The sequence below is a fragment of the Labrus bergylta genome, chromosome 10 (assembly GCF_963930695.1).
Source record: "Labrus bergylta chromosome 10, fLabBer1.1, whole genome shotgun sequence".
Taxonomy (NCBI): Eukaryota; Metazoa; Chordata; class Actinopteri; order Labriformes; family Labridae; genus Labrus; species Labrus bergylta.
The window spans coordinates 6509290-6524460 of record NC_089204.1 but is presented as its reverse complement, the minus strand read 5'-3'; the positions used below and the strand labels follow the sequence as shown (position 1 = coordinate 6524460).

The window sequence follows — 15171 nt, the reverse complement described above, 5'->3', positions numbered from 1 at the left end:
AGGCTATGGTCCTCCAAGCAGGCGGCCCAGGTTCAATCAAACCTGTGGCTCTTTTCCCACATGTCATTCCCTACTCTCTCTCTCTCTCCCTGATTTCAGACTCTATCCACTGTCCTATCTCTCCAATAAAAAGGCACAAAAGCCAAATAACTAAAAAAAAAAAAAAAAAAAAAAAAAACTTTCCATGTTGAAACCGCTGTCTCGCTTTCTTCTGCTGTTTGAGTTCAGGGTTAAAGCCCGCCATGGAACATGCTCAGAACGCTGAGGCCAGTTCATGTCCGATTGAGGTGTGTACACACGAAAGAGAAAATCGACCCCCTGCTGGATTAACTAGGTGAGTTAGTCCGACTTTGCAAAATGTGGCTTAGTACAATAAATGTTTACTTTGTTTGCCGTCTTCATTTTTGTGGATTCTTCTGTCATAGCGTTCAGCTTTGACGTCTTAACATCTTTTCTTCGCTGTTATCCCCTTTCCTCTCCGTAAACAGATCAGTCTCTTTCCGTGGATTTATATCATTTACATTTAGTCCTCCAGAATCTGTGATAAAAGCCGTGGCCCTAGCCTAGCAACGTGTGCTTTCCTTAGCAACGGTTTGTTCTTCTTGACAGTGATGATCTATCGAGGGGTAGCAGACCGTTGGGATGCATAACTGTCCAATCAGAATCAAGTATCAAACACAGCTGTGTGATGTTTGTATTTCTGAGGTGAATATGTTTTTGTACATTATGTTGCTGCTTTCACTTTAACCTTTAACATTTTACAGGACTTGTATATTTAAAATGTCCTCTTCTGAATGAATCACAAAAGATGTCTCACACCTTTGTACCCACGTGTGGAGTGACAATAAACATCTTGATTCTTGAGTTTTGTTGTTGCTGTGTGTACTAATAGCCAGCCAGCTGTCATCCCTTCAGCTTCCTATTGGTGGAATCAAATTCCTTTTTTTTTTTTCAACTGCCATCAAATTGTTCCATTTCTTCATAAAGACTGTGGAGCAGAAGCGCTTTAACTCTCCTGATTCACCCTTCTTTCCATGAATGTCAGATCAGCTGATGTGACTCATGCACGCAAACAGTAAGAAACACCACATTTGATTTAACACTTCAGTGCATGTACAAACTGTCCGCCTGCACCATCAGCCAGATATGGGCTCAATAACTGTTGACTTGCAGTAAAGTCACCTGGACCTGTATTTACTCTGAGCGTGCGAGGGGTGGAGGCAGGTGCATTAGTGACTCAGCACAGAAATGCTTTATGAGGCACAGAACGATACGCTTGTTTGCATTTCTTGGAGCTTGTGTGGAAAGATTTCAGGAGGGAAAGCATAAAGTCGTGTTGTTTTTGTAAAGCAGGTGGTATTTTGTCCCCTGGAGGAGGAGGGGGTAACAGTAAGGAGGGTCAAACAACACCTTTGATCCTCTTCAGTTATCATTGAGTGTACTGTAAACTATCTGGAGACACTCTGACCCCTTTGGGTCTGATTACAGCGATCCTATATGTTTTCTGTTTTTAAATGAGTTCTTATTTGTAGACTAGATCTTGCACAGGAATCTTGTCGACCTGTCTTGCTTTGAGTCCAAAGTCTAACCTGTGCAGAGTTCAAAACATCACTGAAGAAACTTGAGTCTTGAAATCGTGAAAAAAATCAGCTACTGTGCAAAAACTTGAAAATACAGGAAGCTCTTGTTGCTAAGCACTGCAGGGAAACTCTTTACAGGTTAAAGTTTTGGAGGATTTTCTGAAGAAAAAGTGACTCTGACTAAAGAAAACAACAACTCTGAAACGAATACAATTTAAACAAAGCAAACTTACTAAAAGAAAACGTGAGTCATAGTTTTAGCTTTTTTTCGCTTGTAATGTCATATGCAGTAAACAAATCAATGAGTAGTAAAAACCTTCCAGGAAGCGATTTAAACTCTGCACCCTCCTGGAGGTGAACTCCCACCACTCACCGTCCTCGTGGAAACGCGCAGCCTGCATCTGGTCGATGATCGCCGGCATCCTGTCCCACTGACACTCGGCCCGGCAGCGCTCCACCTCCGTCTCCAGCCGGATCTGGGTGAAGGAAACCCGGGCAGCCATCGGAGCTCTGTCCCGGTGGTGGTGAGTGTACTCCCCGGACACGATGGGAGTGACTGCAGACTGAAGGAGAAATAAATGTGTAATCTGACTGAGGAGGAGGAGGAGGAGGAGGAGGAGGAGGGGGTGTGCACTCTAACTACAATCACAAAGGGTCATTAAACTGAAAGAAAAGCTGAATATTAAAATACCTTTAAATATTTTAACTTTTAGAATATGCTCCGTTTGTTCTGAGTGCTTAAACCAAAGTAGAACCGGAAATGTCAAAGTTAACTTTTCTTTGAACTGCTTCATCATGAACTTCATTAAAGTCAATTTAATCCAAAATTTCAGTGCTGTTGACATTTATGATTTATCATCTCAAATAATGTAAGAGTAGTAATGATGGAAAAATATGACACTATCCAGTGGCGATTCTAGAGTCTGTTGGGGCCCTTGGCAATAATTCATGGAGGGCCCCTCCAACCAGCAATCATCACCATTTTGTCTGCGAGTTTCTCACCATTTACTCCTCTTCCTCTTTCTCTCTTTTTTCTCCACTCTCAGACAGACAATTCCTCTTCATCTCCTCTTTTGACTTTCATTGACAAACGTTGGTTTTCAGAGCAAAAATGCACGCCACACTTAGCAATGGAGTGCTGTCAGATGGGGCCCCCTTAGGGAGGTTTCCTACTGTCATTGCAAAAATATGCACATTTACACCCACTGCTAGAGTTTAAAGTTTGTAAGACCTCAGGGGCCCTCCACTGACCTGGGGCCCCAAGCAGTTGCCGGCCTCACCTATTGACAAACAGCGCCTCAGTATAAAAAAAGATGATTTAGTATCTTAAATGTCTCGGAATCCTGACTCAGCATCCTCCTAATAAAGATATGTGTAGGAGCTTTTAATTTGTTGTTCGGGTTTAGTTAATAATGATAACGCATTAGACATTTAAAGCACTTTTCTAGGTACTCAAAGACACTTAACAAAAAACAAAGCCTTTGTTTTTTTCAACAACAAAGAATACAAGCTATCTAAAAATAGCGAGTACATAGATAGTATGTTCAAATATTGACAGAGCAGCTCAAAATAATGAGTTTGATCAGAAAATATTGACAGATAAATGAGGATCTCAATTTAACAACTTGGTGAGTCATAACCGAATATCTTTAAAATCATTTTCTTGGCTATCTTAAAGGTCACATATTATGTAAACTACACTTCCACATATTTCTCTAACACTAATATGTGTCTCTAGTCTGTCTACAAACCCCCCAATGATGAGAAAAGTCCATCCTCTCCGTCTTTTACCTGCTCCACTTGTCAGAAAATGTGTGCTCAAACAGGCCGTTTGGAGATTTTCCCTTCATGACATCACAAAGGGCAGTAACCCCTCCCCCAGGTGGGTGACACTCCCACAGCTAGGTGTTTGTTCTGCCCTCTGAGTCTGCCTTCTCAACGTAAACAATAGGACATGGAGCAAGCAAGCCCGAGCCACCCAAGTCCTTCCAGAGAGGGGGCGTGGTCAGACACAGCTCATTTACATATTTAAAGGTACAGACACAGAAACAGTCTGTTCTGAGCAGGGCTGAAATAGAGGGGTTGATAGGCATGATCAAATACAGGATCAGAGTGGATTTAGAACAAGAAACTTCACAGACATAGAAAATAAAATAATCAGAAAACTTATCTAAATAACTCAAGAATCGTTATTTTCGTCCGTACATTCAGCAGAACTTTAAAATACACGCTCATATCACTAAGAGAGATTGTGTGGGTTTCTTCAAAAACGAGCGAGAGTTTTTGATCTGTGGCTGCCAGAAGTAAAAGGGAAGCAAGGTGTCATCCTCCTTCTAAGAAGCCATGTCCTTAATCTTTCCCTCTAACACTTTAACTGGATCAGGTTAAAGGCTTAAGAAGCGACATTTCACAGAAAGCTGCGCTCTGCTGCTGCAAAGCGAGCAACCAAAACACACACTATTCATATGGAGAAGGTTCTCTTAAAACCTTTCGATAGAGTGCCTGTTAAAAGTTTGTATTGCACGAGTCTGTAAGCAGCACATTGAGATGAATGCCTCCTCCATGTCTCATATAAAAAGAACTCTTCTGTCAGATGTTGCACTGTGAGAGCCGTATGAAGCACTACAGCGACAAATATACAAGTATCTCCTTTTAAGTTTGAGCTCTAGAAAAGTGGGAGGGGAAAGTACATCTTCACAGGTGGAGGCACGAGCACAGAGGGTAATACAGGGAGAGACGAGGGTCAAAAACTACTGAGCTACTTTATGACAGAAAATCCACCTCGAGCCTCCTGAACAGAGATTTAGCGGCTTCATTTTCTCTCTGGAAGCTGGACATTTCTTTCACACAGATCTCCTCTCCTCCTCTTCCTCAGTGAACTCCAGCACACTAACACAGCGTGCTCCTGCGCTCAGTTTACATTTGACAGCGGCTGCGTCACGCCCCCCTGCCGACGTCATCAAAGACTCACCTCAAGGTTTTTTTTCCTGTCAAGATAGTTAACCCCGGGAGAAATGCGAAACCTCTTCTCAGAGAGTTTTATGAACTGAAGATATCTGATGACCTCTGGTTGATTTTAACAAAAATTTACTTCTATTACTTTTATTTAATTATTTATATTTACTTTTATTGCATTTCTTGTCATTTCAGTTTGAATTTTGTGATTTGTTTATTTTGTTGTATTGCCTTGTTTACACTAGTATAACATCCAATGATTCATGCTTGTACAGAGAGCAAATGAAAGCAAAGTCACATTTGTACGTGAAGGCGACACCTGGCAAATAAAGTTGACGCAGATGCAATAACCAAGAAAGCCCCTGCAAAGAGGGGTCCCTCAAGTGACATTATGGCACTCAACTGAAATTTTACCATTTTAAATTCACTCTTGGAATATGCTTTTGCCTTGGTGTACGGTGGCCCTGAAGTGCAAAGCACAACGACATATTGCAAAACACAACAACAACTAAGAAACACAGACATTAACAATAACAGAAAAGGAAGGTACCTGCGGTCAACAATAATTGTCGCTGATTGGATGAACGCAATGTCTGTCTTTTTTACAGGAAGTAAATGCTTCATATTCCTTTGGCGCCAGACAGAGAAAAGTTAACGAAATAGTGATGTGTCGGTCATGAACGATTCGTTCAAAACGAACAAATCATCTGGGTGAACGAACTGAACTGAATCACTTACTGAAAAGAGTCGTTCATTTCTCAACTTCAGTTGCGCTCTCCTCTCTCCCGTCTCGTCTCTCTCTAGACCGTAAGAGTCGCTCAAAGCCCGCCCTCCCTCTCTCTTTCATGTCAGTGATACGTACTGACTGAACCAACAGGACGGAGTCGGTCGGGAGTTCTGTGTCGCTAAAGCCCGCCCCTACTTCTCTCATGTCTCCAAAATTGAGGAAGTAGCAAATATATTATTCAACATTTAGGTGTCGCGAAAATGTTTGTACTTTTTATAGCTGCAGTCAGTTTACAAACGGCTTTTATATCCAACTTAATTTCACTCAGCTGAGTGTTTTAACATCCACTAACGATCGTGTTTCAGTCAGTACAGTGTGTGTGTGTGTGTGTGTGACTGAGGCTGGTGACTCGCAGTCTTGCTCGTTCACGTTCACTGAACGAACTGAGAGGAAGAGCGGAGCGGAGCGGAGCGGAGCGGAACGGTCGGGGGAAATAAATGTGATTGTTTTAGCAGCTTTCAGTTTGCAAACTGTAGCTTTATCCAACTAAATTCTCAGCTCATTGGCTTATTATTCACCACTGGCTGTTCTCAGTACGATCGCGAGCAGAACTAAACGTTCGGCCGTGTTTCAGATTATTAAATTCTGATTCACAGACAGAGCTGCAGAGAAGTACTGAACGATTCTGTGAACAAATCTTTTGAACGAATCACTTTACTGAACTGATTCAGTACACTGAAAAGAACTGCTTTTCACATCACTATAACGAAAGCAGCATATCCTTCCGGTTAAAAAGACGGACAAGGCGTTGGTCCAATCAGCGACGATCCTTGTCAACCTCTGGTGCCTATTACCTTTTCCGTTAGAAGCTAATGTTGTTGTGTTTTCTTATTTCTTGTGTGTTTTGTGATTTGTCGTTGTGCTTCACACTTCAGGGCCACTGTACACTACTCCAAGGCAAAAGCATATTCCAAGACTGAATTTAAAAAGACATAGCGGCCATAATGCACTTCAGGGCCACCGTAGAAGTGGCTAAAGAAGTACAAGGCACCAGAGTGCAGAAATGTTGTCAAAAAACCTAAATGTTAGCTTAGCTAAGAGTTTTATTTTCCCAAGAGGGAATTAAAACGTTCGACAAATTCACCTGAACTAACTGAGAGTCATTCTAGGTTTGTGGCTGTATTTGTTCGTCATCACGTGAAAACTTTACAAAGTACACAATGAGTATGAAATGTTTCTTGGAAAGCTAAAAGTAGCCCGCCCCGCTAACGTCGTCGGTGTGGAGAGATATTCGTGCGCGCAGCGGTGAACTCTCTCGCTTCAGTTGTGTACTCTTTGAAATGTTTTAACCAATCACAATGAGCTGTCGTGTCCAAGAGGAGCTACGGGAAGCCGCTCGGTCCTGAAAGCCTGTGATTGATCAGACTCGTTTCCAGACAGCCAAGATTTCAACACAACGGTCCGCGAATACCAATCATTTACACGTAAGCTTTAATTTATAATTATTTAAATATTTATATTATTGATCGTCTTCTATGGTTTGTGTCTAATATGTCGTAACTTAGTCTTACAGTGAAGCTTCAAGCTGGCAGATCTTATTACAGACAGCCTCTATGTTAGCATATGTTTCCGTTACCGGTGTTTACTTTAATTATCTCAGTTAAGTTTCCTCAAAGTGCCCATGGTAAAAAGCTCCATCTGATGTTTGTATACAGCCTGATTATGTCTCTTTATCCTTTATTTAATCATCTATATCTCTTAGATTCTTTATTTGCACAGGTTTGATTTACAAACGTAGCTGAATGGTGTCTCCTCTGTGTTTAGCACAGTGGTTATGAAAGAGCAGCTCTTATGGGGGAAATAAATCCTGTAATCTATAAAAAAAAAAAGACAGTTTATTTACAAAGCGCATTTAATTTGAGGTGACCTCAGTGTGCTTTACTTTTGAGAGTAAAAAAAAATCCAGAAATACGTTATTTAAACAATCAGATTCAGGAAACAGAGTTTAGTTAATTTGAAGACCAGGGTTATATGTTCACATTGTCTTGTACGTGTCAGGGCTCCGCTGCTGAGTTTTGGATAAGTTGCAGTTGTCTGACATATGTTTGGATACAGAGAGTCACAGTAATCTAACCCTGCTGAGATGAATGAATCGACTTATTTCTCTGCCTCTGTTTGGAACATGAATGATCGGTCGGTTATTTAGTTACAACACTGGGAGCTATGGATTAACTTTTTTCAGAAAGAACACAGGTCTCTAATTTATTTATCTGTGTGTGTGTGTGTGTGTGTGTCTGCAGAATGAGGAGGTGCAGGTTACAGTGGTGGGGTCTCCTCCTCCTCCTCCTGCTCTCCTGCTGTGTGTCCGTTCTCTCTCAGGTGGATCCTCTGCAGCAGCAGGAGACGGTGGTGGCGTCCGCAGTATCGGGTCACGCTCACGGTCGTCTCGACAAAAACATGATCCAGGACAAAGAGTGAGTGACGTCCCCGCCCGCAGAGGGAGATCCCCTTGATCCAGCTCTTATTTGCACAGAGGGATGAACTTTGAACACAGCGTTCACACACTCTTTCACGGTTGTCTGTCCTGCAGCCACATCATGGAGCATTTAGAGGGAGTGATCGACCAACCGGAGAAAGAGATGACCCCCCAGGAGCTCCAGCTGCACTACTTCAAGATGCACGACTACGACGGAAACAACCTGCTGGACGGGCTGGAGCTCGCCACCGCCATCACACACGTACACAAAGAGGTGGGGATGTGTGTGTGTGTGTGTGTGTGTGTGTGTGTGCAGATCTATTTTATTATTTAAGGTGTGAACATGCCTGTTAACTTCAGTACAGGTAAATATTTGTGACTGAATGCCACAGCATCAAAAATAGATTTAAATGAACTTATTTAGATATTTCTCCATCACAAATGACTTGCATGTACTTCCTATAGAAATGTATTTGGATAAAGTGAGTATGTTTTTAAATCAATTCCCAACTGCCAGCTGCTAGTGAACTTTGGCTGGTGCATCATGGGAGAAATCACTCCACAAAAATGTTAGATTAAAGAAGAAATTCTACAATTCACCTAGCAGACGCTTTTATCCAAAGCGACGTACATCAGAGAGTAAGAAGAACACGTGCGAGGATCTATAAAAAGGGAACAATGTGAGTAAGATCAAACGATCAGCTTTGAGTCTGATTGGACACACAGGTGCTGACAGGAAGTGACCAGAGGCAAAGTTCTTGAGAGCTCTAATCAGGATAGAAACCATCTTATAAGTCGTCGTTATCAAACAAAAACCATCGTCATTACCATCATCATCATCAATGATATCGAGACCATCATCATTAAGTTAGTAGGTATTCATTAAAGAGCTGGGTCTTTAGCTTTTTCTTAAAGGTGCAGAGGGACTCTGCAGATCCGATGGAGTTTAGTCATTTGTTCAATGTTAGCCATAATGGTGGTACTCGGAGAGCCAAATATTTTCTGTGGTGGTCTCAGTGTGAAAAGTTTGAGAACCGCTGCACGAGGACATAAATATATAAAACAGTTTTTATTAGCAGAACCTGATTTAAAAAGACTGTTGTTTTCACACATGCACAAAACTCCTGAAAATGTCTCAATGCTCCGGCACCTGCACCTGTCCTGAAGCCTTTGGATGCCATGCATCAAAGCGCTCGTTGTCTTATCACCGCTGATGAATCATCTGTGTTGAATGTTTTGTGATTCTCCAGGAGCGCGGCGAGGACAGCCAGCCGATGAAAGAGGAGGATCTGATCAGTCTGATCGACGACGTTCTGAAGGACGACGACAAAAACAACGACGGCTACATCGACTACGCAGAGTTCGCCAAGTCTCTGGAGTGAACGAGTCGCCCGAGTGCTTTCTCATCTCTTACGACGACGACAAGGAACCTGCAGGAAGAGAAGTGGGACCGCAAAAAACATCGTATAATCTTTGCGTCCTCCCTCGAAGGCGATCGGAGTGATCAGTGGTGATTTCAGTTAGAGGCGGATCATTATTCAATAATTCAGTAATTTACGAGGAGAAAGGAGAAGGACAGTGACATCACTTCACCGTCTGTTTCTGCAGCGTCCTTGAACTCATTCTTAAAGGGCCAGTTCACCCAAACATCACTTAAAAACTCTTTTTCATTTTGTTTGGTGAAATACAGAAACACTAAACCGCCTGCGTCCTTTCTGCAAACCAAACTGAGAATCTGATTGTTTTTTTTTCTGTGATTTTTAGGTGAATCGTCTCTTTACACATGCAGGACACTTCCTCGCCTGTGTTCTGTGCCTTCAGTAGCATCGTTACAGAAAGTCACAGACACATTTACACGAACACACTGCCGCCGCCGCTGCTGCCGTGTGGACCAAACGATTCCTCCTGTGAGATCTTCTCAAACAGAAGATGAGAGACGAATCAGACGTTTCTCATTGCAAAGTGAAGTGGCCTTGACTCCCTCGCAGTGTGAACGAGCGCGTTTTAGAGGGGAGGAAACCCTGCAGGGGGGGAGGAGGTGAAGCTCAAGCTTCAACGCAGAACAGCACTGAAGGCTTCACACCTTTTTCTAGTGTGTGTGTCTCCTCTTCTCCTCCTGCTTCTGACCCCAAAAAACAACCATAAAAACCCACCGTGCAGGATGCTTCAGTTCCTTAAATGCGTCTCGAGGAGAAGAGGTCGAAGTCGCTGCAGCACCTCTGACTTATTAAAGAGGTTGAGCTGCTAAAGTTGATGTTAAATACTCCCAGAAAAGATTCCAATAATTACTGAAAGATCCTGCCTGGCTGCTTGACTCTTTGCTCCTCCTTTTTCCTCTGCTCGTGTCTGAGGTGTGAGGGAATGAGTCTGGAGGAAAGGAGGCAAGGAAAGGAGTTTGAAACGAGGCCCTTGTGCAGCTCAGTTGTTGTTTCAGTGAACATGATCACGGTCAGACGAGCCCATCACTTCCTCTTCACGTTCAGGCAGCAGAGATCGTCCTAACACCCCCTGATGGAGTGAATGTACAGCTGCCTGTGAGTCGCTGCAGGCGCTCACAGCACACCGCTTTGTCTCTGCTTCTAAGCTGCCTTCAAACACATGTGGATCGAACATGTCATCTTTGTGTTGTTGTTCTTCTAGAATCCGTCTGTGATTCTTTTATAGCGTTTGATTTCATACGGATGAATTCTATATTTTTGCCATCTCGAGTTGATTCTTCAGTCACTTCAGGTTGTCGAATGAAATGTTAAAAAAAAACAGTGAGAACATATGACATGTGACTGTGTTGTCTCTGGAATGTGAATATTAAAGAGCGTAATCTCAACAGTTTGACTTCTCATTTTATTTACAGAGACTCCTTTTTGAAAGGTGTTTGATTTGTAAGATGCACTAAAAAGGTTTTTGAAACATTCAGGGTTCAGGTACAGAGCTCGAGAAATCATGTGGACGAATTTAACTCTGATTCTTTCATTTTAAACCTGGGCATATTTTTTTTATATATATATATATATATATATATATATATATATAGACCTCCCACACTGCTCAGATAAGACCAAATCAAGACGATCAAGAAGGAAAGTACTCAAAGATCTTTGAACAGAAGAGCCAGTCAGATGAGTCACCTTCCAAGGAGCCGGTGGATTAGCGCAGGGCAAAGATGTCGGACGACCGTCGCTAAAGGGAGGCAGCGGAGAAGACCTATCTGGAACAGAAGAACCTCCACCTCGAGCTCAGAGGAGGAGTGGACACTGATGAACCGGACAGTGATGTGGACGACTGAGAGGAGGAGACCATTGAGTTTTTTTATCAACAAAGAAATAATTCCCCTTGGTGAGCTGTGTGTTTCTGCAGCCTGCAGATGAAACTGGCAGCAACTTAATCCCTGACCATCAGCCTCTAGTATTTGTTGTTTTTGTTGCTGACAGGCTCAGGTTGTTATTCACAGAAATGATCCCTGCAGAGAGAGAGCTTTTTGTTCCAGAAATCTTTTTTTTATTTTTTTTATTTAAAAAAAAAAAAAAAAAACGGATCACTGCACCACTCTCTTCAAAGAACTTCAAATTACATCACAACAACATGTGTTTTATTTAGTGATAGATGATATGAATGATGAGACAGATGAATGTATGTTGAGATAATGATTATGATGGAAGAGGATGTTGTCAGTCTGGGAGGATGGACTGACTGCAGGGCAGAGGGGAGACTCGAGATCTGCCTGAGCATGGAGCATGGAGCATGGAGCTCGAAGGACGTCATCGAGCCCTCCCGCTTCCTTGCAGTGAATTTTCCTGAATATTGTCTGCTGTGGGAGGTAGAGCCTTCTTTTCAGACCCCTCTCCTTTGGAGTCATCTACCAGTCAGGGTTCAGGAGGCAGACACACACTGTACCTTTAAGAGAAGGGTTAAAACTTTCCTTTTTGATAAATCTTACAGTTAGGGCTGGCGCAGGTGTAGACCAGCTCCTATGCTGCTATAGGCTTAGACTACCGGGGGAACTCTCTCTCTGTGCATTCACATCATATTACTGCATGTCACTATCTGTAAATCTTAGTTACTGACCACATCATTTCCTGGGAGCTCCTGAGCTCTCGTAGGTTCCTCTGGATCGTTGGTGGGGCGGCCCCTGCTGCTGTGGACCCTGGTTTTTAAAAGGTCTTTCTCTGCAGGGATCCTATCTGTAATGCTGTCGGACTCTTAGAATAACAATCTGAGTCTGTAAGGGACAAAGAAATGAACTTTTCGTGCATGCACTTTGATGGATCAAGAATTACATTGCAGCCATGACAGCCTGTTTCTCTCCTGCACGCTGAGGAAATCTACCAGAGACATTTTAAAACATTTGTGTCTAATATTCCTTTAGAGAACTATCTCTAAGTATGTAAATAAGTGCAATGACTTCCAAAAAGTGAGGATTAAAGTGATGTTTATTAGGATTACTCTTTAGCTCCAGTGAGGGGGGGGCTCCAGAGGCTGCAGGGAGAACATGGAGGACTGGATGTTGGTCCTCAGCGGGCTGTACCAGTCCTCATGCTGCCGCGGGGCTGCTGCTGCTGGAGGGACGCTGCCGGGGCAGGGGCACTGAGGGTACGGCCCAGAGGGTATCATAGGGGGGAGGCGGGGGAGGTGAGCGAGGGGTTGGGGGTAAAACTGTCGACTCATGCTTGACTGCTGGATGTGAACGCCTCCTAGAAGCCCCCTGTGGCCTCCCATCATACCCATTGGGAGGAGTTTCTGCGAGGCGCGCTCCTGCTTCCTCTGTTTGGCTCGTCTGTTCTGAAACCACACCTGCAGGAGACCGGTGAGAGGAAATGAAGATTACTTTACTGTGCATTTACTCACACTGAACTGATGAACATCAGGGAGACCAGCAGTGATTGTCTCAGGCGAGGACGCCGTTTCATCATGTTCTGATCAAACATTTGGACTGAAGCCACGCTCATTTTTCAATCGAGCCACTTTTGCACACACTGACTTTAAGAAGAGAAGGCTTTGTGAGGATGGAGAGCGTTCATAGCACCTTTAGTTATCTCATCATTACTGGGAGAACTGGGAGTGAGTGGACATAGTATTTGAGACAGTAAGAGAGATGTCAGAGGAAGCAACTCAGTGGATTTTGGAGGAGGAGAAATAATGGCAGCTGGCGGACAAAACAAAGGTAGGAGAACCTGATCCTTGGCGAGCTCGCATAAACGGAGCCCGGGTGTGTTAAAGGTGGCAGCTCAGGGCCAAGAGACCCCGCCCCTCTCACCTGTATGCGGGCCTCGTTGAGCTTGGTGACCCGGGCCAGCTCCTCTCTGTAGTAGATGTCGGGGTACTGGTTCTGAGTGAACGCTCCCTCCAGCTGCTCCAGCTGTTTGTGGCTGAAGGAGGTGCGGTGTCGTCTCCGGGCGGGGGAGGGGTGGAGGGCCCTGCTCCTCCTGCTGCTGAGGCCCACAGACATGGAGGTCTCGCACAGTGGCCCCCTCCTCACAGAGTCTCCGATATCTGTTTTCAGGAGGGAGGAGAAGACTTTAAGGGTTCGAAAAGACGCTGAATACACTTTTTGACTTCCTCTGAATGATTATAAAAAAGTGTTTTTAATCAGTAAAGGAGCATTTCACTAATGACTCGCTGGTAAAAAAACAAAAAGGAGGATTACACGACTTTCTGGTTCCCACTGACATGAGGCAACCTGAGAGCGACAGAGCTTTAGCTGAAGAAGACGAGCTCGTGAGAAAAAGATACGAGAAGCTGCAGGATTACACCAGAGATTATCAAACAAAGTGACTCATCGGGCAAATTGGTGGACTGAGCTGACCTCTCTGTTGAGAGGCGCGGGAGGAATACAAGTCAACTCAACTTTATTAACACAGCACCTCGAGTACAAACATACCGCCCAAAGAAGTGCAGAAACATGGCAGAAACAAATACATAAAAACCAGGGGAAGATGGTAACTAATGAAAGGCTATAAAGAGTAGAAACCCTCAGAGAGAGGGCAGTTTTAGTATCAGGAGCAGGTAAAAAAAAAAGATTGTTTTCTGTAATTTCTTATATTTTCAAGCTAACCTGGTTTGTGAGAATCATGTTAGAAAAGTAAAACTTAATCAACTGAACTCAAAACTCACCAAAAAAAAGATGATTTTACTACAGAGAACTACAGTGCCTGAATCAGACTCATTTTCAGATGTTTTCAGGGCTAAAAGTTGAACTTTCACACAGCTGAGCAGACTTTTTATGACCCTTTCTGTGTTGAAGCTCAAGAGATTTTAAATGTTTTAAGTCTTTGCAAAGTTTTCCTCTAAAAATAAAAAGATGTTTAAAGAATCATGCAAAGATTTAAATCTGAAATGTTTGAATGCTAGAAGAACCAACGCTGCTTTAATGTCACTTTTAAACCGTGCAGTCTTCCCCTGTTGTCTCCATCTTAATAATAATATTAATAAACAGATTTGTAAATAATAATCCTTGAGTGTATTTGTCGTTCTGACCTGCAGTGGAGCTCACGGTCATCATATCAGAATAAGCGTCTGCACACTCCTGCTGGCTCCTCGCTGCTGCGTCTCCTGCTGCCTTCACCTGAGCCATCGCTGCAGGTCTGCTCTCTGACCGGACCACCTGCACCCTCTGATCCTCAAATAAAGTCTCAGGATGGCCCCCATAGGCCCCACCCCACCTGGCCTACCTTTACCTGTGTGAGTGTATGGAGGCACAGAGGAGGGCCGGCACCTTCAGTCGAGTCACTCCTCTTCACAGTTTGACACCTGAGGAGCTCTCTAAGATGCTTTGTGAATGACTTTCATCTTTACAAGGATGTAGTCCTTACTTCTTAGAAAATGTCTTGATTCTAAGAAGTGTCTTAGTACTTAAGAGGCTTCATGAATATGACCCCTGAAGTATACGGAAGTCCTGAGCGGTACATGAATCTAACAAAAAATGATCCTGTGATCACGAGGAGACAAGCTTTGATATCCAGAGATAAAGAGGAAAATATCACATTGCAGGAAAATGTAAATAAAATGTTTGGATGAATGCCTGCTTCGGGCTTTCATCGAGGAGTGCACATCGCTGATTGGATAAAAAAAAATTAAAAACACATCTGACCTTTTTTTAAATCTGAAGTATCAGAAATGATTTGGCTGCAAATCAGAAACAAAACAACAACAACAAGAGGATGTTGATGAAAGACACTTTGTTACTATAAATGATTATTTTTGTGTTATTTAAACATGTTCTTATAAACTGTAAGGAGGCAAATGTCCGTCATATTGGATTAAATTCACATAGTTTAGTGCCATTGAACTATTTTATATTCATGCCAATCTGGGCTGAATAAATTTCCTACATTTACAAACTTAAGGAAATATTTATTACTTTTGTTTGTTTCTATTTCTGCAAAAACACACAGGAGTGAGGATAAGAAGGGTTTATGAATGTTCTTCATAATGTCCAA

General features: G+C 43.0%; 3 protein-coding genes across 4 annotated transcripts in view; 1 reads left to right on the top strand and 2 right to left on the bottom strand.

Annotated features, from left to right (window-relative positions):
• Positions 1-4499, bottom strand: part of ttc7a (tetratricopeptide repeat domain 7A) — a 57029-nt gene extending 52530 nt beyond the window's left edge. The window contains exons 1-2 of one of the 2 annotated variants that reach the window (XM_065959184.1): positions 4362-4499; positions 1954-2143 (exon numbers count right to left, since the gene is read on the bottom strand). In XM_065959184.1, the coding sequence (XP_065815256.1) occupies positions 1954-2143; positions 4362-4418 (247 nt within the window). In that variant the 5' untranslated portion in view covers positions 4419-4499. The remainder of the gene's footprint in view (positions 1-1953; positions 2144-4361) is intronic. The other variant, XM_020641297.3, reaches the window with a different exon arrangement.
• Positions 4500-6599: 2100 nt separating this feature from the next.
• mcfd2 (multiple coagulation factor deficiency 2, ER cargo receptor complex subunit) lies at positions 6600-10562 on the top strand. The gene is made up of 4 exons (XM_020641298.3): positions 6600-6746; positions 7563-7736; positions 7853-8012; positions 8989-10562. Exons 2-4 carry the CDS (start codon positions 7564-7566, stop codon positions 9118-9120), a joined length of 465 nt encoding a protein of 154 aa, XP_020496954.1. The 5' UTR covers positions 6600-6746; position 7563; the 3' UTR covers positions 9121-10562.
• A 455-nt stretch (positions 10563-11017) lies between these two features.
• Positions 11018-14389, bottom strand: prop1 (PROP paired-like homeobox 1). The gene is made up of 3 exons (XM_020641314.2): positions 14210-14389; positions 12990-13225; positions 11018-12526 (listed from the first exon to the last, which is right to left on the bottom strand). Exons 1-3 carry the CDS (start codon positions 14304-14306, stop codon positions 12182-12184), a joined length of 678 nt encoding a protein of 225 aa, XP_020496970.2. The 5' UTR covers positions 14307-14389; the 3' UTR covers positions 11018-12181.
• Positions 14390-15171: the final 782 nt, after the last annotated feature.